This window comes from Globicephala melas, chromosome 5 (genome assembly GCF_963455315.2).
Source record: "Globicephala melas chromosome 5, mGloMel1.2, whole genome shotgun sequence".
Lineage (NCBI taxonomy): Eukaryota > Metazoa > Chordata > Mammalia > Artiodactyla > Delphinidae > Globicephala > Globicephala melas.
In genome coordinates, this window is record NC_083318.1 from 91,114,705 (window position 1) to 91,140,024 (window position 25,320).

Genomic DNA, 25,320 nt, shown 5'->3' on the forward strand with positions numbered 1-25,320 from the left:
AACCTAACCGTTATGTCCAAGAGTTAAGCTGCTTCTTAAAAGAATAAGAGAAAAGAAATACCTTACATAGTCTGCAATTATACATACCACATTACTTTCAAAAAGGGGGAAAAAAAAGACCTGCATGGTCTCAAAAGATTATGTTTTTTATTGTTCAAATAAAAGTGCACTGCATTACATCTGAAATATAAAAAATGTATTTGAAAAATGTTCCTACTACAGACTTCTAAAACCATGGTATTGTATTTAACAAGCCTGATCCCCAAAACTAAATAAGGAACATTCCAATCAATACTCCCCTGTCCTGTAGCTTTAAAGTAAAAAATATATATATAGGGTTTTTTTCCTTTTCTTTTTTAGTAAGACACCCTATCTTAAGAAATTCACTTTTGTGAGTCAATACAAGTCATGTGTTTTGATAAATACTGGCTAGTATCTGTTATCTAGCAAGATTATTTTAATTAGAAAATAAACTCTAGTAAACACAGCAAAGAAATCAAGCAAAAAATTATAGGATGGTGGCAAAAGTCATACATAAAATACTCTGTTAAATAGCATTATACCGCTTTCTTAGTAAAGTGCAATAATTTTATGTCATAAGTATATTTATTTGTAGGTTTTCATTTAGCTTTTCCTTTAAATTTGGTCATATCAATCAAGGACAGGTAGGAAAACAAATTTATATATTTTAAGACCACCTCCTAAAATAAAAGATATAAATGTGTTGTTTACAAACTTCTGGATATGTTTGAGAAATCCTCTTTTCTACTCTTTACTCAGGCTACCAGAATAAAGAAATCATTTCATTTACTTGAACAGCCAAGGAACCATATTAATATTGTCAACTGTGGGTGATCTATCTGAATCTTCGTTAATGTTTATGTTTCAACAGTGAGGAATTCAGGTCTAATTTTTTTTTTTAAAAAGACAGATTGATATATACATCACTTTACTTTTATGCTTACTTTCTTTTACATTTCAACCATATAATTTATTTTTCCACATGAGACGGTAGGACACATATTCTTCTTGGATATGTTACTGTTTATTGTTCCAAGTGAACTGAATAGATAAATTCCACTGAGTACTTTAGTGTGGCCCTGTGTCTTATGTAAACAGGTTAAATGGAGACTTCATTTTGTAACCTGTGTATTCATGTCTACCATAAATTGTCTTAATGAAAAATGCAAAATGTATTTTATTACTTGCCCCAAGTTAGCTGTTGATCCCTTTCACTTTTAATATACAAGTGTAGAGATTAAGAAGCCTTTAAAATTGAAAAATAAAACCCCAAAAAACCAAACACCTTCCACTAAATTACTGAAAATTGGAATTTTTATGTTGACTCCTGGTGACCAGAAAGCCAATGTTAAGAATCAATATTATCCAATATAAAATAGTACATTGAATTGTTTAATAATAAACAGTATATTAAGGGCTTATATATGCTGACTGGGAACCAGTGGCGGCTTTTTAAATTCTCAAAAAGACTGTATGTTTTATGGTTAGAAGAAACGACAAGTGATGATGAAGATTCTCCACCTCTTCGTAGCAGCCATTAGAGTAAAAATCTTTACAGAATTATTTCACTATCAGCAAGAAAATTTTACCGGTATTAGTGGTAAGGGTGAAGAGAGAAAAAAAGAATGAAGAGAGAAGTGTGTATTAGTTTTAAAAGTGTGACAAGGTAATAAAGAGACATGAAAAAGTGATAAATTTCTTATTCTATATGTGCCTTGCTGCAAACAAACTCAAAAGAGAGAAGCATGGGTATTTTAAAAGCCAACGTCGGGAAGCATTCACTGATAATGCCCATTGTTTTACTTTATACTTAAATTACACAAGCAAAAAAGTTGTACTTATTAATAGTTTAATGTATGAAGGAAACATCCAGATTTCTGAATATGAAGGTACATATCTCACATTAATTTAAGTCTACATAAAGTAGAGCCTCTATACTGACATATTGAAATTTACTTTCTGCTTAGCCTTTTCTGTTATGTAAACAATTGTACATTTATTTGCCATTCTAAAACTTCAGGATCAAGTTTACATAATTTTGCTAAATTTCCGTGTTTGCTCAGAAGCAGTTTACAGTACTAAAACCAACCAGCCAAAGAACAGCTTCAACAGAAAGTTATGTCCAAAGGGGAAGAGGGAAAGAAAAAAAGAAAAATGATAAGAAAAATGCTAACTAAGGTAAAACAGATGATGATGGGGAATGGGCAGTCACAAATGTTCACAGAAAGTAGGTCAGTTAGTAAGTTCTTCTGCAAAAAGCCTACACACTTCAGTCAAGCACATCAGTAGAATGATTTGGGAGCATAAATTTTTTTTCGGCCACTTGTGATTTCCTCTGAATGAAAAGGAATCTGCAGGCTAACAAGCTGATCCTCATCAGCCAAGCTGGTTCATATGCACACTGTTCATGTGAGGTGCCCAGGGTCCAGTCCACACCTATGAATACAGAGCACACATTTTATTACATATGTATTGAACGTATATTTGATTAAAACAAAACTCTTCAACACTAAGGAAGTGCTCCTAATATTTATGAACTAAAATAGCTAAGTCTCAATCAGTTTGCAACATGCTGGGAAACAATGAAGAAAAGCAGTGATAAACCACTTTTATCTGTTGTTTTCCTGCCTCTCCTCTTATCCCTCAAACAGGATCTGAATTATCATTGTTTTTTAAAAACCATTATGTGAGTACATACAGGTTGATGACTGTGGAAGGAAAATGAATCAGGTATTAAACATATACCATAATAAGCTAAAATATACAACCATTTCTGTGCATTTTCACAGTTATATACTGTTTTGACATTTATAATACTTTTAATAAATAATCTCTAGATGGCCCTTTTCACACCACTAGTAAATTCTGATACATAAGATTACATTACAACACTTTGCAACTTAAAATGTTTTACTTACCACCCAACAGAATATATTAATTATGCCTTTCATAATTTTAGCCCCAAACCACTACCTTTGGTACCATTTTCCATATCATTCTGCTGTATTTCAGCTCATTAAACTTCCCTCAATTTCCTCAACTGCTCAAATTCACCATACTCTCTCACAACAATGATTTATCTATATCCCATTTGTCTTGGCAGCTCATAAACGCTAAATAAAAGTTCACTGAATGATCAGCCTTACCGTTTGAGGGCCATTATTTTCTGTGGAGCTTGAAACCATCTTTATCAGGGAATTCCAAGAGGGGTCCGCAGCATGAGGGCCATTAAATATGGGTCCTCCAGCACCATCAGGAATAGGTGCTACTGGAGGAATCATTGCATTCCCATACACAGAAAAAGGCATACCCTTAAAACAGGAGAAAGCAAAGATTATGGACATTCAAGTCACTGGTTACTTTTCCCAGTATAATCAATAGCCTTAAAACTGATATTTGAAACTTCACCTCATTTTGGAAAAGTATAAGTTATCTAGGTGATGTAAAAATTATTTTCCATAATATGATTTCTTCTAGCACTAAACAGAAGATACTATAATCCTAGTATATAAAATATTTTGTCAAAAAACATTTCTCTAAACTGGGACAAAATCAGGATTTATAAATGTTTATATTTTAGCCAGCTTTTGACCTATAATTCCAAGCCAAAGCTCCAGCATCATTTCAGAAACGCTTATACTCTGGTAAGTGAAATAAGGCTAATAATCAGAAAATCATTTCGAAATAATGAAAATGCTTTTAAATCACCATTACCCCAACTTTAGGAAAGTCCATGTATCCTGCAGGAACATGCTGATGGAATGTACCAGAAGGAGTTACAATTCCTGTACTCTCTCGCTCCATTGCTTGATGCTGTGAAAACACTCCTGGATCAGACATTGGCCTGTGCATCATAGGATTTCCCATACCAGGGTTACACCAGTCTACTTTGTCTGAGGGAAAATGAAGAGGCAGAAAAAAATAATTGGTGATATTTAAAATCAGAAAGCAAAAAAAATTTACATATTTTGAATATTTTCCATATTGAATTGTGAATTCCTTCAGAATCATGACCTACTTTTATATATTTATCACAGTATTTCCATGTTTGTAGGTAGTGACATAATAGCCTAACAAAGTAATATAAACACTTTGTGTTACAAAACAAAAAAAGCTAAGATAAAAGCTTAAGAGACCCAAAAGAAATATTAATATTTCCTTAATATGAAGAAAATAATATGCTTGCATTAAACTATCTTCAGAAAGCAATGATAAATTCAGTAAGAGCTCACATGGGAACAAAAAAATGTTTCAAACTCTTAAATAAATTGATTAGTCAAAACAAAAAGACATGAATACAGATTTTTAAAGAATGCCTATGATAATTAAATACTGCTTACAATATTTTAGTTAAATGCATAAACTTACTTTGCAGTAAGCAGAATAGCATATCATACCTTGATTGCCACCAATCCCTTCAAAGGACCAGATGCCACTATGCCCTACTGATGTGGACAAATTACTCCCAATAACAGATGGAGCTGAAGTTCCAGTTTGCCTGATACGTGCAGAACGTTCCGTCCCAATAGGGACTGGAACTTTTCTATCCTGAGAGACGTTGCTGGGCTTTTCTGACCCTAAAGGTACTGATGATGGGGCAGGAGAAGGTGCACGAACTCCGGAGGATACCGACTGTGCAGGAGAATCTAAAGAAAAGATATTTTCAAATAATATACATGTCAACTATACAGCCTGTACTTTTGTAAAACAGAAGCTTAAATTCTGAAGATATCTTAAATATGCATTCTTTGAGGAAAAAATGAAATTTGAGTATAATGCTTAGATAATAAATTATGTATATTAAAATTTGGTTAAAGTTCTATGACTCTGCAGTCAGCTTTTAATTCGGCTCACAATTTTCCCATTTAGTTTCATGATAGTAGAATGTGAAGGTGTGAATGCTGCAACTACACACTAATTAATATTTAAATAAATTTACCCTTGACAGTGGGTAAAATAGAACACCAGAGCAATGAGAAGACAATGTTTAAATTAAAAAGACAAACAACAATGACAACAACAAAATGGAGGTGGGGAAAACCACTGCCTGTACTGGCAATTCTCAAACTATTTTCCTTGGGAACATTTGTCCCTTGGTATGTTATGATGAAAAAACAAAGATATTCAGGTATCTAACAAATTTGGAAGATCAAGCTTAAGAAAAAAATAAGTTTCTTTAAATCAGGACTTCACAGAACTTTAATATGCTGATAAAATACCAACAGAAGGCTATGCTTCATAACCCAACTGTTTCATTCTAACTTGTGGGTATTCCACAGAAAACTTTTAGAAATGGCGGTTTAAGCTCTACTTATCAAAACAAAGCTAGTTCTTAATATAGGCAATTTGGGAGCATTCATTAGTGATATAATCTCTTTACACACTACAGAGAAGAAGGATAAACAAAAATAACCAAAACTGTATTTCTTATGAAAAGTTCAAATCTCAAGCACATTCAAATTTAAATAGAGTCTGAACTGTGGAGGAGCTTGAAGCTTAAAAGTCAAAACAGTTGGGCTTCCCTGGTGGCGCAGTGGTTAAGAATGCGCCTGCCAGTGCAGGAGACACGGGTTAGAGCCCTGGTGCGGGAAGATCCCACATGCCACGGAGCAACTAGCCCATGCGCCACAACTACTGAAGCCTGTGCTCTAGAGCCCACGAGCCACAAGTACTGAGCCCGTGTGCCACAACCACTGAAGCCCACGAGCCTAGAGCCTGTGCTCTGCAACAAGAGAAGCCACCGCAATGAGAAGTCTGTGCACCGCAACCAGAGTAGCCCCCGCTAGCCACAACTAGAGAAAGCCTGTGTGCAGCAACGAAGACCCAACGTAGCCAAAAATAAATAAATAAATAAATTTTTAAAAACTCAAAAGAGTTACCTGCATAGATACAACTTATTCATAACTGACTCTATGCCCTAGTGATAGTCATTTAATATTTTTTCATTTATGTTTGCATTTAAGTTTTCTATATGTATGTGTGTGCGCGTGGGAATGTGTGTGTGTGCATGTATCTATCCAAAAGGACTCAGGTAGCTAATAAATTTACAAAATCAATCAATCTATCTGTACACACAAACATAGTGCTTCTATATCCTGAGGTACTTTTCAGGGAACTTGGAAGACAAAGAAAATTCAATAATATTATTGGCCTGAACATGTTTTTTAGAAGACTTCTCACATATATTTTAGAATCATACAAAATTGGAAAGTACTGTAGGGATCAATTCCATCTTACTAGTACTTGCAGAAGTCTATTTTGGTTAAATTGATAGTACTGCCACTCAATGAGATGTAGTGACTATTAACTAAAAGGAATGAATGCTAAAGTACCTTATAAATTATAATTTATTGTATGGATACTGATTTCACTGGGGAACAAAAACATGAAACATGGACTTAACTGTGAAAGTAAACCAAGAAAACTATTACCTTCTAATGAAAAATAAAAATATATTTCCTGCGGTCATGGATCCATTAGCATTACTTGACAGCATTTACTTTTAACAAATGATAAGAAAATGGAAAGGCCACATGTGTCTTCAAAAAAATTATAAATATTTAAAAATTCATCTTACAGTGGTATAAGAAGGAATTCTAGGATGATGGAAGTAACAGTAGCACAGGTTTTGATTCTTCCCATTAAAAAAAGCCACTAAGTTAGCTAAGCCCAAAACCCATGCCCATGGATAACATCTATAACAAAACAGACAAGATATCCAAATGAATCCAAAGATACAAGTGAATGGGGACAAATCACCAACAGCTATAAGACTCATGTAGTAGCAGCATCTGTGTGGAAGGAAGCAATTCTCTAGACCTGAGAACAGAAGAGCCACAAAACAGTCAAAGGTATTCAAAGGAAAGCAGGGCAGGCCAATCTGAGAACAGCAGGTGAAAGTGGGAGAGTTCTGCCTATGCACGGGTGATTGTAAGGGATTCACAGTAAGGTCTGAAAAAGCTGGAGCAACTTGGCCCCTATGACTTTTAAAAAATATATATTTATTTATTTATTTATTCGGCTGCATTGGGTCTCAGTTGAAGCAGACAGGATCTTCGTTGCAGCATGTGGGATCTTTCATTGCGGTGCACGGGCTTCTCTCTAGTTGTGGCAGGTGGGCTCCAGGGCAGTGGTCCCCAACCTTTTTGGCACCAGGGACCAGTTTTGTGGAAGACAATTTTTCCACAGGGTGGGGGATGTGTGTGGGGGGTGGGGAATGGTTCAGGTGGTAATGGGGGTGATGATTCAGGTGGTAATGTGAGCTATGTGGAGCGATGGGGAGCAGCAGATGAAGCTTTGCTTGCTCGCCTGCCACTCACCTCCTGCTGTGAGGCCCGGTTCAGACGGGGGGCTGGGAACCCCTGCTCTAGAGCGTGCAGGCTTAGTTGCCCCACAGCATGTGGGATCTTAGTTCCCCGATCAGGGATCGAACCCACGTCCCCTGCACTGGAAGGCAGATTCTTAACCACTGGACCAGCAAGGAAGTCCTCGCTATGACTTCTTAAAAGTACCTGCTGATAAAGTCCTACACTGACAAGAAACTTCTGGGAACAGATTCTAAACTGAACAGGAAAGCGACAACAAAAGCAAAGTGAAGAAAATATCCAGTCAAGAGTAGGGCAGAGGTGGAAGAGGTGGGTAGGCTGGATGGTTGGGTAAGGACAACAAAGCCAAGAGATTTAACAAAGTATAAGACCATATTTTTGCACACTTCCTTATAAGAGGAAATTCTAGAGTCTTTAAGCTAGAGAAGATATCTGGATCCACTTACTCCTTCTAAATGTTCAGGAAAACTCACTTCATTAAAAAATTCAAAACAAAATAGAACTGCAGTCGAATTCCATGCAAAGCTATTCTATTAACTAAAGGAGATATGGACCCATAATAACTTGTAGACCAGAGGTCCCCAACCCCTGGGCCGCAGACCGGTACTGGTCCTCGGCCTGTTAGGAACCGGGCCGCACAGCACGAGGTGAGCGGCGGGCAAGCGAGCAAAGCTTCATCTGCCACTCCCCATCACTCCCATTACCCCCGTCCATAGAAAAACTGTCTTCCACGAAACCAGTTCCTGCTGCCAAAAAAACCAGTCCCTGGGCTTCCGTGGTGGCGCAGTGGTTGAGAGTCCGCCTGCCGATGCAGGGGACGCGGGTTCGTGCCCGGGTCCAGGAAGATCCCACATGCCGCGGAGTGGCTGGGCCCGTGAGCCATGGCCGCTGAGCCTGTGCATCCGAGGGGCCGCAACGGTGAGAGGCCCACGTACCGCAAAACAAAACAAAACAAAACAAAACAAAACAAACAAAACAAAAAAAACAAAAACAAAACCAGTGCTATAGTTTAGTCTAATATTCTAAAGGCACATCAGAAAGAGACTATAATCTAAAATTCCAAAGTGAGCTTAAAGAAATAAAAGATTTGAAAGAACAGCATAATTCAGAATTAGTAAAACTAGAAACAAGATGACAAAACTCAGGAAAGGATTAGAAATGAAAGAATATTCCAGAAAAGGCTAAATCGAACTGCAAGGAACACAAGCAGTTGTAAATATGATACACAAAGTTCTATTTTTTGTTTTTTAAACTATATATTGAAAGGGCACAATTATATACCTGAGAAAAATCAACCCAGAAAACTAACACGAAGACACAGTCAAAGGTGACAGGGAGGAAGGAAGCAGAGATGGAAGGCAAGCAGGAAGGACTGATGGAAGGAGAACGAATGAATTCTACCTTTCCTCAGACTCATCTCTGGAAGCCTGCCCTAACTTCTACGCTAGAGCTAGTTTTTCACTCTTTTACTGTATCCTTCAAAAAACAAAAGCAAAGCAAAATAACAGAAACCCTCCATATTCTGTTTTTTTAATTTATTTTTTTATTTTTGGCTGCTTGCGTCTTCATTGCTGCAAGCGGGCTTTTTCTAGTTGCGGCGAGCAAGGGCTACTCTTTGTTGCGGTGCCCGGGCTTCTCATTGCGGTGGCTTCTCTTGCTGTGGAGCACAGGCTCCAGGCACGCAGGCTTCAGTAGTTGTGGCATGCAGGCTCAGTAGTTGTGGTGCACAGGATTAGTTGCTCTGTGGCATGTGGGATCTTCCCAGACCAGGGATCGAACCTGTGTGCCCTGCATTGGCAGGTGGATTCTTAATCACTGTGCCACTAGGGAGGTCCCAAGAAACCCTGTATATTCTGTTTAAATGAGCAGAATAACGAGGCTTGCCTGCTAACCCACCTCATTTAAGAAATTTGCCCTGGGACTTCCCTGGTGGCACAGTACATAAGAATCCACCTGATAATACAGGGGACACTGGTTCGTTCCCTGGTCCGGGAAGATCCCACATGCCGTGGAGCACCTAAGCCCATGCGCCACAAATATTGAGCCTGTGCTCTAGAGTCCGCAAGTCACAACTACTGAGCCCTCATGCCACAACTACTGAAGCCCGTGTGCCTAGAGCCTGTAGTCCACAACAAGAGAAGCCACCGCAATGAGAAGCCCGCGCACCGCAACGAAGAGTAGCCCCTGCTCACCACAACTAGAGAAAGCCTGAAAAAATAAAAATTTGCCCTTTTCACAGATTCTGCCACCTCACTAGCCATAGTTCGTTGTTTTTTTATTTTATTTTTTTTAAGTTTATCAGATGACTGTTTTCTGCTTCCTTCCTGATGGCTTAACTGGACTAACAGCAGGCATCTGACTGAACAATGATCTACTTCAGGCTAGCTGGTAATCTATGACTTACGACCTTACTTGAACATATGAGCTGAGCCAACCATATTTCTCAATCAGAAAGGTGCAATTGGTAAACAGAGAAAAACTGGCTTAATTAACTCTGAATTAAATCTTTGAGGACCGTATATAAGATGAGATTACGAAGAAGCCTAGGTGTAAAGAGAGTAAGCAAGATAAGAAACAGACCATGAGTGAGAGATCATAAATCCACTATAGAAAGAGATAGAGAGTTGCTGTACTAAATCCTGGACAGTTCTGAAGATCGCCCTGCACAGCCTTAAAGTAAATACCATTTTCCTTGAGATTGCTTGGGTCGGTCTATATTCCTTGCTACGAAAAGAGCATAATTATAACTTCTCTTCTCATCTCTAATTATTATAATTTCTTTAATTAGAAAAAAAGAAGCAAAATCTAAATCAGAGTCATGTTATTAAATATGCTAACATATATTAGAGAAAAAAAGGTTTTAGAGGTTTTGTGGGATCCTATATAATCTTGGGAATCTGTTTTAGAAAAAGAATGTGAAACTACAAATACAAAATCAGGTACAGGACCTTGGCAGGGCCCCCTGCAAATAAGATTATCCTGAAACTGAAGCTTCAGTAAATCCACCTCAGTTCTGAAATGACAACAGGGTCCTGAATTCAAATTGAAAGAGCAATGTGACTTACAAATGAAAAAAGTGCTCCTGCAGGAAAATTACACTGTACTTTCATGCTTCAGTTCAGTGTTGATTAAACTATAGTAGATCATGAGATGAATGTGGTTGGTCATGACTAACGTAAAAAATTGTTTTAAAGGTTAAAGAAAACAGAATAGAAAATACCAGCATGCAACATATATTGTAAGGATAAGTATTGTTTTGTAAATATATTTCAATTACACACAGGTACATGTGTACTAAGTCACGATATAAAATTAGTTTTTTCCTTAAAAAACTGTTAATGCTTTTTTACTGCTTTTTGATCCGACAACAGCTTTGTAAGACTGAATGTCAAAATGGCCCACTGACTAAATTTGCCAAGGCCTGAAACTCACAGACCAGAGCCAGTGATCAGTACTCAATGCATGGACTGGTTGAATGTTGGTAGGATAGACCTTAGCAGTTTGAGTGGAATAAGGGCTGAAGTGATCTCTGCCCAGACTGTATGCAGAAGGGTCTCCGGCATCACCAATCTGCTGTTTGGGGGCCTCAAGGAAGGTTCTTTGCTTTCTTTCTTTTTTTTTTTTTGAAGGAAGGGACCCATGTCCCCCACATCCCAACTTAATTTGCCAGAGTCCTAATACCATGTCCTGATGTCCTAAAGAGGGGGAGGGAAAAGAAAAGTGGAATGTATGGAGAAGTGGTGATAAAACCTGTTCAAGTACATAAACCAGATACATATATTGTGAAAAATAAGTCATGCTTCTGTGGTTAGTTCTACAACAGCACCCAGAATGGCAATTTTTAAGAAAAATATAAATACTAAAAACAAAATTTTAAAAGACTACCAGAAATAAACAAAAACATGAAATTACACTCATGTGAACAGATTACCTAAAGAAGAGTTAGAAGTCAGATGAAACAAACTAAATGGTCATTAAAAAGTATTAAGATTTACATTAGGTAAGGAAAATGAAAACTAGTTAAAAGCTCAGTATTAAAGGTAAAAAAGTCTGAGAGTCTTGCCTGAATCAATCATTCTAACAGTTGCAAAATGATGACTCAAATTATAATTCCTATACATTTATGAGTTGTCATTATACTGTAAGGAGCAACATTCCCTCTTCTGCATTTTAAAATTTTATTTACAATCATTATGTAAACATGGGTTTTTGTTTTATTCAATGAGCTGACATTATTCATTTTGATGGTCAAATTGTCCTGAATTTGGCTAGTGGGAGCCCCTTTCAAGCCGCCTCCTGTGTCCTTTTGACATGTCCCAATCATCTGAGCACTGAATTACTTTCTGACACTCTAAGACTTTTGCAGGCTCCCTTATACTTTCCCTGCCCCAGCTCTCCAATCAGCTATTTCCCCAAGAAGACCTAGTTTCTTTTAGTAAACTAAAATATTTAACAGACAGATCTGGACACTGAATACGCTTAGTGCTACTGAAAATTCATTGCTTCTAGGCCCTTTCAGTAGGCAGTGCTGGGGGGGGGTGGCGAAATGGCAATTTTATATGATTCAATGCAACACATAACGTCATTTTAAAATTATGAGTTCATGGACTTCCCTGGTGGCACAGTGGTTAAGAATCCGCCTGCCAAAGCAGGGGACACGGGTTCAAGCCCTGGTCCGGGAAGATCCCACATGCCGCAGAGCTACTAAGCCCGTGCGCCACAACTACTGAGCCTGCGCTCTAGAGCCCATGCTCTGCAATACGAGAAGCCACTACAATGAGAAGCCCGTGCACCTCAACGAGAAGTAGCCCGTACTTGCTGCAACTAGAGAAAGCCCGCTCACAGCAAGACCCATCGCAGCCAAAAATAAATAAATTTATTTTAAAAAATAATAATAAAAGAAAAAATAAAATCATGAGTTCATATTGATCCTCTAATTCCAATCCAATTCCATGGGGTTTTTCCTTGCCTTACTCTACTCTATATTTCTCTCTTCTTACAGTGAGAATCCTGGATCACATCATCATCAATATTTTTACTTATTCATTTGCTCAACCTTACAATATATCCCATATAGTTTTAAAATTGTTTATCTATAATATTATAAAAAAACAAATGTCCTAAGTAGAATTGCAGATTTGTCTGAAGTTTATTTGTCTTTAGACTGAAGGGTATACAAAATACTACTGTCTTTAAGAGTTTTTTGGATTGTTTCTTTTTCTTTTAGTAGGTTTATGTTAATAATCTAAAATACAGATAGGTTTACTTGTTTCTATTTACATTCAATTTTACTGTTTTCCCCTTTATCAAGGTTGGTTTTGTTTTAAATTTATAAATATTATCATGGTTACAAAAATAAAACTATTATTTCTACTGAGATAATTGCTACTTCTCCACCCCCCTTCCCTTATATTCTGCCTGAAAGTCTGATGAGGAATAAGAATTGTCTCAAAGCAACTCCCGACATATTAATTATAAATTACAAAGGGAAAAATGACAATATGACAGTGTAGAAATCTGTGAAACCAAGAGATCAAAGTTAATAGCACCAATAATAGCACAAACTGACATTTTATACCTTCTAATGTCAGTGAGAAGGGTGCAATGTTGACTAATACTAATATTCATGTCAAAAATATATAACTTAAACTTAATCATGAAGAAATATCAGAAAAACAAACTCAGGCATTTTACCAAACAACTAACCTATAATCTGAAAAAAAAAAAAAAAGCTTTCTTTGAAAGATACAGAAAGGCTAAGGAAACAGTTCCAGATTTTCTGAGACTAAAAAGACATGGGAATTAAATGTAATCTGTGATACTGATTTGAATCTTGAATGAGAGGAAGTAATAACGGCATTATTGGGACAAGTGATGAAATGTGAATATAGACTATACATTAGATAATAATAATGTATCAATGTAAAATTTGCTGAAATTGACAACTGCATTGTAGTTGTGGAAGAGAATGTTCTTGTTCTTCCAAAATATTATAATTTGGAGTATTTAGGGGAAATCAGCTTGATATGTGCAACTAACTCTAAAATGATTCAGGAAAAAAAACCCCTACAATCCCTACACATACTCTACACACACACATGTACACAGACACACACTCACTCACTCATACACACAGGGATACATGGTGGGGAAAGGGAGGAATGTGGCAACATGTTAACAATTAGTGAGTGGGGGTGGGGGGATATACACCGGTTCTTTGTGCTACTCTTTAAAGACCCTAGAGATATAATCAAATGCAACATGTTTACCTTGAGTGGTTCATGGTTCAAAAGGGGAAAAAAAATTTCTAATGTATTTCCTAAAGTAATAAACATTAGTATCAGTAAGTATGTTTTATTTTATATTAAAACATTCTCTGCTTCTGAGAATCCATTCTATTTTAAAGATTAAGTACCAAAAAATTTCAGGTAACACATTTCAATAGCAATGATGTTACCATTTTAACACCTTTTCTCCCAATTCCTATTTCTTTATGAACATGAAAATCAAAGACTATCCTTATTTTTATATAAAAATAGGTGAATATGAATCACCCATATGTAGATATTTTAAGGAAGATGTTTTTATTCCTATAACGGTTTAGTTTCAGCTCAACATACTCAGAAGACACTGATTCAGATCTGTTCTATACTTAGGAATAAAAACTAATTTTAAGAGGAGTCAAATAAAAAACTAAGCAGGTAAAATCATTCAAAAATTATGTTTCAGACTTTTTAATCACCGGCTACTTATAAATATGTTTGCTCTTCTGTTACCATTCCATTAGTACATTTCTAAAACTATTAGAAAACAGGACTAACACTTACTGTTCATTATCATCAAAAAGAAGAAAGACCAACAGTAATAGTAGATAATAGTAGTAATAGTAGATAATAGTAGACCAATAGTAATAGTAGATTATCCCATTTACTCCTTAAACTAATCCAGTGTGGTGGATATTAACAGATCAGAAAATTGAGGTTCACTGAAATGACATGTCTAAGCTCACCTACCTGTCTATATTAGGATTTTGCTGACAAAGGCAATCTGGGGGGGAAATTACCTTGAAAAGTATCTAAACCTCAGTAAATTAACTGTTGTTATTGTTATTATCATGTAACATATGGTTATTAGCTATACTACAAACAGAGTTCATTGGTAATCCTCAATATTTTACTTTACTTTTTTTTTTCCTTAATTGTTGTAACTTGCCCTAAAATCTCTTCAAATTCACCTCCCTAAAGGGAGAGAACCCTGAATTAGGATAAAGTACCAATTTTTTCTTTTTTTTGCTGCACCACGTGGCGCGGCTTGCGGGATCTCAGTTCCCTGACCAGGAATCGAACCCGTGCCCCTGGCAATGGAAGCTCGGAGTCCTAGCCACTGGACTGCCAGGGAATTCCCCCCCCCCTTTTTTGGCCAACTTTTTAAATAAATAAATAAATAAATTTATTTATTTATTTATTTTTGGCTGTGTTGGGTCTTCATTGCTGTGTGCAGGCTTTCTCTATTTCTCTAGCTGCGGCAAGCAAGGCTACTCTTGGTTGCAGTGTGCAGGCTTCTCATTGCGTTGGCTTCTCTTGTTGCAGAGCATGGGCTCTAGGCACGTGGACTTCAGTAGTTGTGGCTCACGGGCTCTAGAGCACAGGCTCAGTAGTTGTGGTGCACGGGCTTAGTTGCTCCGCAGCATGTGGGATCTTCCCGGACCAGAGCTCGAACCCGTGTCCCCTGCATTGGCAGGCGGATTCTTAATCACTGTGCCACCAGGAAGGCCCAGGCCAATTTTTAATACAGAGTGAATTATCTTCCATTCAATATATACCTATCAATCTTCCTTATAATAAACTAAATAAATAAGACAAATATCCATATTCCTCTAGTACACAGAAATTTATGTTGCATTGAATACAGCTTTAAATAACTGAGGCTATAACCTTTCCTTATAAGCCAGATAGTAAGACTTAAATGTCATAATCAGTTATTCCTTAGAGTTATATTTAGTTTCAGTGTTCTGTTAATAGCTTAGTTTAGATAAGCCAGGCTAAGTAGCTATGTTATAGTATATTCACTTTATCTTCAAAGATGGGTAAAGTATCCTCAATGAGAACTGCTGTAAATTTTTTTTCTTCTTACATTCGTACTTTATTTTCATACTTCTCACTTTGTTTCTGGCATGTTTTTATCACAGTCACTTTGAATTCTTTCTTAAACCACTTCTTTTCACTTAGGGACACCTGTACAAGGATAATTAATATTCCAAGTGACAGTCCTTGTTATTTGACAAACACAAGAAAAACTATAAATATGTAAATTCACTATATGCTACACCTTAGTTCATGCTTTCACTGGCAATGTACTTTGATATGCATCTCTCAAATACTAATATTTTTTTACTCTTTCATTCAGTTAACCAGTCTCTATTAACTGGGCTCTAACACTGTTAGAAGAAATTTGGTAGTTTAAAAAAAAATGGATTCTTATTAAAATTTCCTCAAGGTGAAAGCAATTTGATGCCTTTATCCTTGCTAAATAAATAAATAACCACAAATAATAGCCTCACTATGGAATTCTCTTAATGTGAGTTGAATTCCCTAATGATGAATGATCTTCCTTGGTCTGAAAAATCTGATCACTGCTTCAAAGTCTGACTACAGTTAAAATCACATATCTGGTAATGTGAAATCAGTTGTATTATTTATGTAATAGATGAGATTTAAAGGTAGACCAAAAGAACATTATATTTATACTACTTTTAAGGCTACAAATCTTTCTTCTTGGAAGCTATATTCTCAAACCTGAAAGTAAATGTGTATCAATAGATGATACAACAAGATTTTTTATTCTCAAAAAATGATCCCTCTTAGAAATTAACTTCAATATAATATGCTAGGTTTGATAGAGCCGAAGTTGATTCTAATACTTTAAAAACCTGGAAATTCTATTTAAATTCCTCCTGATTTCAGATTGCCATGAATACAAATTACATTTTTATAGAAATTAAATTATTAAGAGATTTAAAACTTAAAGACTCCAAACTTTGAAAAACTTAAAACCTTTTTTTTTTTGAGGATTTTTTTGTGGTATGCGGGCCTCTCACTGTTGTGGCCTCTCCCGTTGCGGAGCACAGGCTCCGGACGCGTAGGTTCAGCGGCCACGGCTCACGGGACCAGCCGCTCCACGGCATGTGGAATCTTCCCGGACCAGGGCACGAACCCATGTCCCCTGCATCGGCAGGCGGACTCTCAACCACTGTGCCATTAGGGAAACCCAAAACCTTTTGTTTTCTAAGGGAACATACAGACAAACTCTTCCTCTGGAACTACAGTGTATATTACTCACCATTTGATGCTGATGAACATGGAGTCAACAAACTAAGTGGGGAAAAATGTTGTCTGTTAAAGTTAGCAGCTGTGGGTGCTCCTCCAAGGGGTGCCCCAGGTCCATACATTTGACCTCCTGAAAGGTTTGAGGCAAAGTTTCCCAAATGTGTAGAAGAAGGTGTTACAGAACCATATGGTGAGTCCATATTGACAATACCTATAATGTAGAAGATAATCATAATTTATAATAGTTACCCCTAGGAGATATAATTAGAAAAACCTAAAATTCCAAGAGGTCCCTAATATATCCAAAAATATTTTAGATTATTAAAAAAATTTCTCCTTGCTTACTTCTTCCAGTCATTCCACTCATTATTCCACTCATTATTTCCCCCTTTATTTCCTAAATATAGCTATGAAAAAGAAATTACCAAGGAAAACATTTTACATTTAATTTTAATTCTGACATTTTATTACTTATTATAGAATACATATAGATTTAATATTAACACTAGAATTTAAATAGGTTTAGTGGCCAAGGAGTTGTATAAAATTTTACCTTTAAAAACGTATGGGGAAGGGAGGGATGAGTAGGCAAACCACAAAGGATTTTTAAGGCACTGAAAATACTCTGGATGATAGTATAATGGTTACTATACTAGACTTTTGTTCAAACCCACAGAATGTACAGCACCAAGAATGAACCCCATGTAAACTACAGACTTTGATAAGGATGTGTGACTGTAGGTTCATCAACTGTAACAAAAATACCATTCTGAAGTGGGATGTAGTAATAAAGGAGGCTATGCCTGTGTGAAGGCAGGGGGTATATGGAAAACCCCTGTACTTTTCTCTCAATTTTGCTGTGAACTTAAGAGTGCTACTAAAATAGAAAAACAAAAACAAAACCGAAAAAACCCCACAAAACTAAAAACAAACCAAAAAAAAACTATAGGAGAAAAAAAAAGATTGTAGCTATACTTTTTTTTTTTTTTTTTGGTGGTACGCGGGCCTCTCACTGTTGTGGCCTCTCCTGTTGCGGAGCACAGGCTCTGGACGTGCAGGCTCAGTGGCCATGGCTCACAGGCCCAGCCGCTCCGCGGCATGTGGGATCTTCCCGGACCGGGGCACGAACCCGTGTCCCCTGCATCGGCAGGTGGGCTCTCAACCACTGTGCCACCAGGGAAGCCCCTGTAGCTATACTTTTATAATAGAGAGATCTGACAATCAGCATCTTAACTAAGTGGCCATGCTTTCCATAGATAAGAGAAGGACAATCTGTCACTGAGTGCCTCCTGATACAATGCAGTGTGAGATTCAAACATTACCTATCTGATGTTCCTGCTAGAAATGTTTAACCAGAATGTAACCACAGATTGAGAAAATAGGTCAATCTGAAATGCAGGACATTCTTCAGTACAACTGGACTCTTCAAAGGATTCAATGTCAAGAAGAACAAAAGAAGGTGGTGAGATGTTTTAGACTGTGGGAGATCAAAGAGACATAATAGCCAAAAGCAATGTGTGAATCTTCATTGGTTGGATCAAAAGGAGAAAAAAAAGAAACATACAGGCATAAAGGGTATATTTGGGATGATGGTACTACATATTGGGTGCTATTACTGAATTAATGTTAATTTCTAGGGTGTAGAAATAGTGGTATAGCTGTAAAGGCAAACATGCCTATGTTGACCTGAATCTAATACTTCCCTCTGATAGACTCTTAAGTTAAACTTCATTGCTAATTTTGGCTCCAATCAACTGTACACCCCAAAACCTTACCTCCCGATATAGCACGGCTTTTTTCTATACTTTTCCACAAAACAAGAATTTATTTATTTTTCTCTAAATCTTAATTTTAGTATTTCTTAACACATTACCTAGATTTCACATTTTTTGAAAAGTGAAGTATTTTCACTAAATTCCAACTCTACAAAAATGAAATATAAAAGCATTTCCAATTAATCCCCAAAATATACAAACAGCTCATGCAGCTCAATATCAAAAAAAACAAACAACCCAATCAAAAAATGGGCAGAAGATCTAAATAGACATTTCTTCAAAGAAGACATACAGATGGCTAAAATCACATGAAAAAATGCTCAACATCACTAATTATTAGAGAAATGTAAACCAAAACTACAATGTGGTATCACCTCATACCGGTCAGAATGGTCATCATCAAAAAATCTACGAACAATAAATGCTGGAGAGGGTGTGGAGAAAATGGAACTGGCCTACGCTGTTGGTGGGAATGTAAATTGGTACAGCCACTATGGAGAACAGTATGGAGGTTCCTTAAAAAACTAAAAGCAGAGCTACCATATGATTCAGCAATCCCACTCCTGGGCATGTATCCAGAGAAAACCGTAATTTGAAAAGATACACACACCCCAATGTTCACTGCAGCACTGTTTACAACAGCCAGGATATGGAAGCAAACCTAAATGTCCATCAATGGAGGAATGGGCAAAGATGTGGTACATATATACAATGGAATATTACTCAGCCATAAAAAAAGAACGAAATAATGCCATTTGCAGCAACATCAATGAACCTAGAGATTGTCATACTGAGTGAAGTCAGACAGAGAAAGACAAATATCATATACTGCTTATATGTGGAATCTAAAAAAAGAGTACAAATGAACTTATCTATGAAACAGAAATAGAGTTACAGATGTAGAGAACAAACTTACAGTTACCAGGGGGTAAGGGGCAGGGAGGGACAAATTGAGAGATTGGAATTGACATATACACACTATTAGACATAAAATAGATAACTAATAAGAACCTACTATATAGCACAGGGAACTCTATTCAATGCTCTGTTATGGCCTATATGGGAAAAGAATCCAAAAAAGAGTGGATATATGTATAACTGATTCACTTTGCTGTAACCTGAAACTAACATAACACTGTAAATCAACCACACTCCAATACAACTTTTTTAAAAATAAAAAAATGAAAAAAGTAAAAGCATTTCCAATGTACTAATTAGCATATGAAGCTTTTACAACCAAATTATATTGATTCTATTTAGTATTAAGAGAAAGTGTTTTTGAAAGTACATGAAAATATTTCAATCAACCCCCAGCAAGGAAATATTTACTGACCATGTTCTTTACATTATATTTATGTGTTATAGAAATAGGTAAAAATAACAATCAGTTTCCATTCTATTTAGAAATTTTTAGTCCCAGAATGTCATCTCTTCAATAACACATAACAAGTTGGCAACCTTTCTGTAAAGGGCTAAATAATAAATATTTTTAGGCTGTCAGCAGAGCATGGAAGCAGCCATAACACAATATGTAAATGAATGGGCATAGATGTATTTCAATAAAACTTTTATTTATGAACACTGAAATTTGAATGCACTATTTTATTTTTTTAAAATTATTTATTTATTTATTTTTGGCTGCATCGAGTCTTAGCTGTGGCACGTGGGCTTCTCTGTAGTTGTGGCGCACGGGCTCCAGAGTGCGTGGGCTCTCTAGCTGCAGCACCAGGACTTAGTTGCCCCATGGCATGTGGGATCTTAGTTCCCCGACCAGGGACTGAACCCACATTCCCTGCACTGGAAGGCGGATTCTTAACCACGAGACAACCAGGGAAGTTCCGAATGTACTATTTTTTGTGTCACATATTATTCTTTTTAAAAATTAAAAAAATTTTTTAAAATATTACATAATTGTTATAACTCAATTAAAAAAACCCACAAATGTAAAATCAGGTAGTATGCCATACTTGGCACATGGACCATAGTTTGTCTATCTCTAGCATGAAATTATCTTTATTTTTATTTTATTATTGCTTTAATGGTAGACTTTTTCTTAACATCTTTATCGGAGTATAACTGCTTTACAATGGTGTGTTAGTTTCTGCTTTATAACAAGTGAATCAGCTGTACATATACATATTTCCCCATATTTCTTTCCTCTTGCATCTCCCTCCCACCCTCCCTATCCCACCCCTCTAGGTGGTCACAAAGCACCGAGCTGATCTCCCTGTGCTATGCGGCTGCTTCCCACTAGCTATCTATTTTACATTTGGTAGTGTATATATGTCCATGCCACTCTCTCACTTAGTCCTAGCTTACCCTTCCCCTCTCCCCGTGTCCTCAAGTCCATTCTCTACATCTACGTCTTTATTCCTGTCCTGCCCCTAGGTTCTACAGAACCACATTTTTTTCCCAATTCTATATATACGTGCATACAGTATTTGTTTTTAGCATACAGTATTTGTTTTTCTCTTTCTTCACTCTGTAGGACAGACTCTAGGTCCATCCACCTCACTACAAATAACTCAATGAAATTATCTTTAATTATTTGAAATATTCATATTAAAACACAAAGCTTGGGCTTCCCTGGTGGCGCAGTGGTTGAGAGTCCGCCTACCGATGCAGGGGACACGGGTTCGTGCCCCAGTCCAGGAAGATCCCACATGCCGCGGAGCGGCTGGGCCTGTGAGCCATGGCTGCTGAGCCTGCGTGTCCGGAGCCTGTGCTCCGCAACGGGAGAGGCCACAACAGTGAGAGGCCCGCGTACCGCAAAAAAAAAAAACAAAAAAAACAACAAAACCACAAAGCTCAAAATGCAACTTGGTATCCTGGACACTGCAACAGAAAAAGAACATTATTGGAAAAACTGTGGAATCTGAATAAAGTCTGTAGTCCAGTTAATTGTACTGTACCAATATTAATTTCTTAGTTTTAATAAATATATGGTGTAAGAATGTTTACTTAGGGGAAATTGGGGTAATTATAGAAGAAGTCTTCTATAAATCTAAAAATATTTCAAAGTAAAAAGTTAAAAAAGAAAAAGCAGTCACTCAAAACCAGATCTTTAGATCCTCTTTAGATATCAGCACTGTCTAACAGCACTTTTTATATTAACAGATGTGTTCAGTATCTGGGCTCTCCAATATTGCAGCTACCAGCCATTATGTGCTTAACAAGGAAGCACTTGAAATATGACCAGCCTACAGCCACAATGGAAAACAATAAGGGGGATCCTCAGAAAACTAAAAATAGAACTACCACATGATCCAGCAATTCCACTTCTGGAACTATATCCAAAAGAAACACAAACACTAACTCAAAAAGATACCTACACTTCCATGTTCGTAACAGCATTATATACGATAGCTAAGACATGGAAAAAACCTAAGTATCCATCCATGGATGAATGGATAAAGAAGCTGTGGTATGTATACATATATGTATACATACCACACACATACACACACACAATGGGATATTATTTAGTCATAAAAAAACCACAAAAAAACACGAGGAAATCCTGCCATTTCTGACAAAATGGATGGGCCATGAGGGCATTATGCTAAGTAAAATAAGTCAGACAGAGAAAGACAAAAACTGTATGATCTCACTTATATGTGGAATCTCAAACAAACAAACTCATAGAAAAAGAGATCAGATTTGTGGTTACTAGAGGTGGAGGTGGGGTGGGGTGGGGGAATTGGAGGAAGGTGGTCAAAAGGTACAAACTTCCAGTTACAAGATAAGTAAGTATTAGGGATGTAATGTGCAACATAGTAACGGTAGTTAACACTGTTGTATGATACATAGGAAAGCTGTTAAGAGAGACTAAATCCTAAGAGCTCTCATCACAAGGAAAAATATTTTTTCCTTTTTCTTTTTTTTAAAAAATTGTATCTATAGGAGATGATGAATGCTAACTAAATTTACTGCCGCAATTATCTCACAGTGTACGTAAGTCAAACCATTACGCTCTACACCTTAAACTCATATACAGTGATGTACATCAATTACATCTCAACAAAACTGGAAAAAATTTTAAAAATGGGCAGTTTGACTGAGATGAATTTTTAATTTTATTAAATTTAAATAGCACATATAGTTAGTGCCTACCCTTTTGAACTATGTATCTCTATATTTTTCTCATTATTTTTAAAACAAAAAAGACAGTCGGAAGTGAAATCAAATTTTAAAAATCTTTGGTAATAATTTTTTATTTGAACTAAAAGCAAACTTTTGATGGCATTATCTTATTAAATTAAAATATGGGGGCTTCCCTGGTGGCGCAGTGGTTGAGAGTCCGCCTGCTGATGCAGGGGATACGGGTTCGTGCCCCGGTCTGGGAAGATCCCACATGCCATGGAGCGGCTGGGCCCGTGAGCCATGGCCGCTAAGCCTGCGCATCCGGAGCCTGTGCTCCGCAACGGGAGAGGCCACAACAGTGAGAGACCCGCGTACCGCAGGAAAAAAAAAAAAAAAAAAGAGACTTTTTAAATTTATTTATTTTTAAAATATTTTTATTTATTTATTTGGCTGCGCCTGGTCTTAGTTGTGGCATGTGGGATTTATTTCCCTGACCAGGGATGGAACCCGGGCCCCCTGCATTGGGAGTGTAGAGTCTTAACCACTGGACTACCAAGGAAGTCCCCTTTTCTTTACTTTGAGAGAGAAAAATATACCTGATGAATAAACTTATTTATAGTAAATTTAAGATAAAAATCCATTACAGCTTCTAAAAAGATTTAAAAAATAATAATGCCATTCTAGACACAGTCAATACAATAGCATTTGAATTAGTACTACTGTCTGTCTATCTGACCCAGTCACAGAGTAAAAGTATTAGAAAATAACCCAGAGTTTCAAAATCATTTGTATAAATGAGCAGCTGCAGAATGTCAGAAAATACAAACTTACCTGAGGGACTTGGAGCAGGTCTCTGTAATGGTGGTCTAAAACCTGGAGCTTTGGAAGTATCAGACTGATGTAAAGGATCTGAATTTGGCAAATATGAGGATTTTCCTGATAGCATAGATTCTGGTGTTGACTGAGATGAAACAACAGATCCTCCCCAGAAGGCATGAGCAGAAGTAGGGCTATTTTCAAACAATGTGCTAAAGGGCCCAAATGGTAAGGGGGCACTGAAATTGGGAGCAATAGGCTTATTTGCTGGATGTATTGAATTTTGACAAGCACTTTGTGTACTTAAGGTCGAAGGTAGCTGGACAGAAGAGGGAACACTGTGAGGTCTTTTAATGTGATTGACACTGAGGACTGCAACAGATGAATTTTGCACAGGAGCTGGATTCTTGTGAGGGGCAGCTGTGCCATGAGAGGGTGGTCTAATAGCAGGGGGTTCCATTTTAGGCGGAGGCTGGGAGCATCCCATTTGTGTCTGAGGCATAGGGTAAGTCACTGGGGCAGTAGAAGGCACCGCCACTGGAGCAGAACTTGTTGTTACTAAAGGAGGAACAGTCATTCTAGCTTCCGGGGGAGGAACCTGAGACTGCTGAAGAGGTGGTCTTGGCTCCTGAGAAACAGATCCCGGAGGTTGCTGCTGAGTAGAATGAACTGATGAACTCCCAGAAGAACTGCTGCTGTTTGGAGGTCTACTGTTTGTTGTTTCTACTACTGGTGGACTACCTGCTTCCTGTTCAGAGGAAGATGCCCCTTTATTTGGAGATGCTGTTCCACAATCCAAAGGGCTGTTTCTAGAAACCCCTCCTGGCTGGGCTGGTGGTGATGGGGAAGATGGGGATGATACTGGGTAGTGTTCTTTGGCAGTAGGCATAGGATATGTGGCATTTGTGGGTGCAGTGCTGTTGTTACTTGCTGTGGTTGTGACTGTTGTTGTGGTGGCATTGGATGTCTTCACAACTGTGACGAAAAGCTGCCTTCTAACAGAAGGTGAACTTGGACTGCCATTTGTAGATGTACCAGGCACCGTTGAAGCTGATGAACTGGTTGTAGTTGTTGGACTTGAAGTTAAAGAACCTGCTGAATTCACCTGAGAACCACTGCTATTCTGATTGCTATGGCGAGGCACCATGTGAGGCTTAGGCGAGTTAGTAGCTCTGGCAGGGCTCAAAGGCCTGACAGGAAAAGGACCCCAAGTGGATTGAGCTGGTGGAAAAGTACCTCCAAAGTGTGTCATGGGCAACCTTGGTGGACGGATCTGCTGGAAAGTCTGAGCAGCAAGCAAAGCATGTGCAAACTGTGGAGGAGGATATGCTAATGGAAGAGAAACTGGAAAACCAGGCCTCACATTATTCACTGGGTTCTTAATGGTTTTGTGAGTAGATGCAGAAGAAATTGCAGGCACAGTGAGTGCTGTGGCAGTTTGAGATGTTGATGACAGAGCTACAGTCGTCATTTTAATTCCCATTAAGGAACTGTTAGCAGCAGTGGTGGTAGGTGCTGATGACCCAATTTTGGAATTTGCTGAGGAGCTTTTCAAACGATTCTTTGGAATAAGTTCATCAATTTCTTTGTCTGGATCCTTGATCAGAGCATTGATCAACTGAGTTGCTTGTCTTGTTGATTCAGTGCCACCCCTATAAGTTGACAAAAAAAAAAAAAATTAGGTCCAATTTCCCCTTTTTAATATGTAAAGCCTAAATTAATTCATGTGTGTATGTGTATGTACACACATACAGAGAACAGATAAAAGTTAAGAAGCAATTTTCTGACTATTTTTGAGGTATTATGCAAACAAAGCAATAAACTCTCCTGACACACCACTATATTTTTCAAAGGAAAAGTAAATGATTTCTTTTCCCAAAAATTTAATTTCACTATTGTTTCCTCAGACTAAACAATCATCTTCCAACTGTGAAATACATTCTAGACAGGAAAAGCACTGCACTTAAAATCCTA

General features: G+C 37.4%; 1 protein-coding gene across 10 annotated transcripts in view; it reads right to left on the reverse strand.

Moving 5' to 3' along the window:
• Positions 1-850: 850 nt before the first annotated feature.
• The window catches only part of ANKRD17 (ankyrin repeat domain 17), a 161,769-nt gene continuing 137,299 nt past the window's right edge, over positions 851-25,320 (reverse strand). For 9 of the 10 annotated variants that reach the window (XM_030877833.3, XM_030877832.3, XM_030877831.3 and 6 more), the window contains 6 exons: positions 23,362-24,998; positions 16,686-16,883; positions 4,419-4,667; positions 3,736-3,914; positions 3,168-3,332; positions 851-2,457 (listed from right to left, as the gene is read on the reverse strand). In XM_030877833.3, coding sequence (XP_030733693.1) covers positions 2,398-2,457; positions 3,168-3,332; positions 3,736-3,914; positions 4,419-4,667; positions 16,686-16,883; positions 23,362-24,998 — 2,488 coding nt within the window. In that variant the 3' untranslated portion in view covers positions 851-2,397. The remainder of the gene's footprint in view (positions 2,458-3,167; positions 3,333-3,735; positions 3,915-4,418; positions 4,668-16,685; positions 16,884-23,361; positions 24,999-25,320) is intronic. The other variant, XM_030877835.3, reaches the window with a different exon arrangement.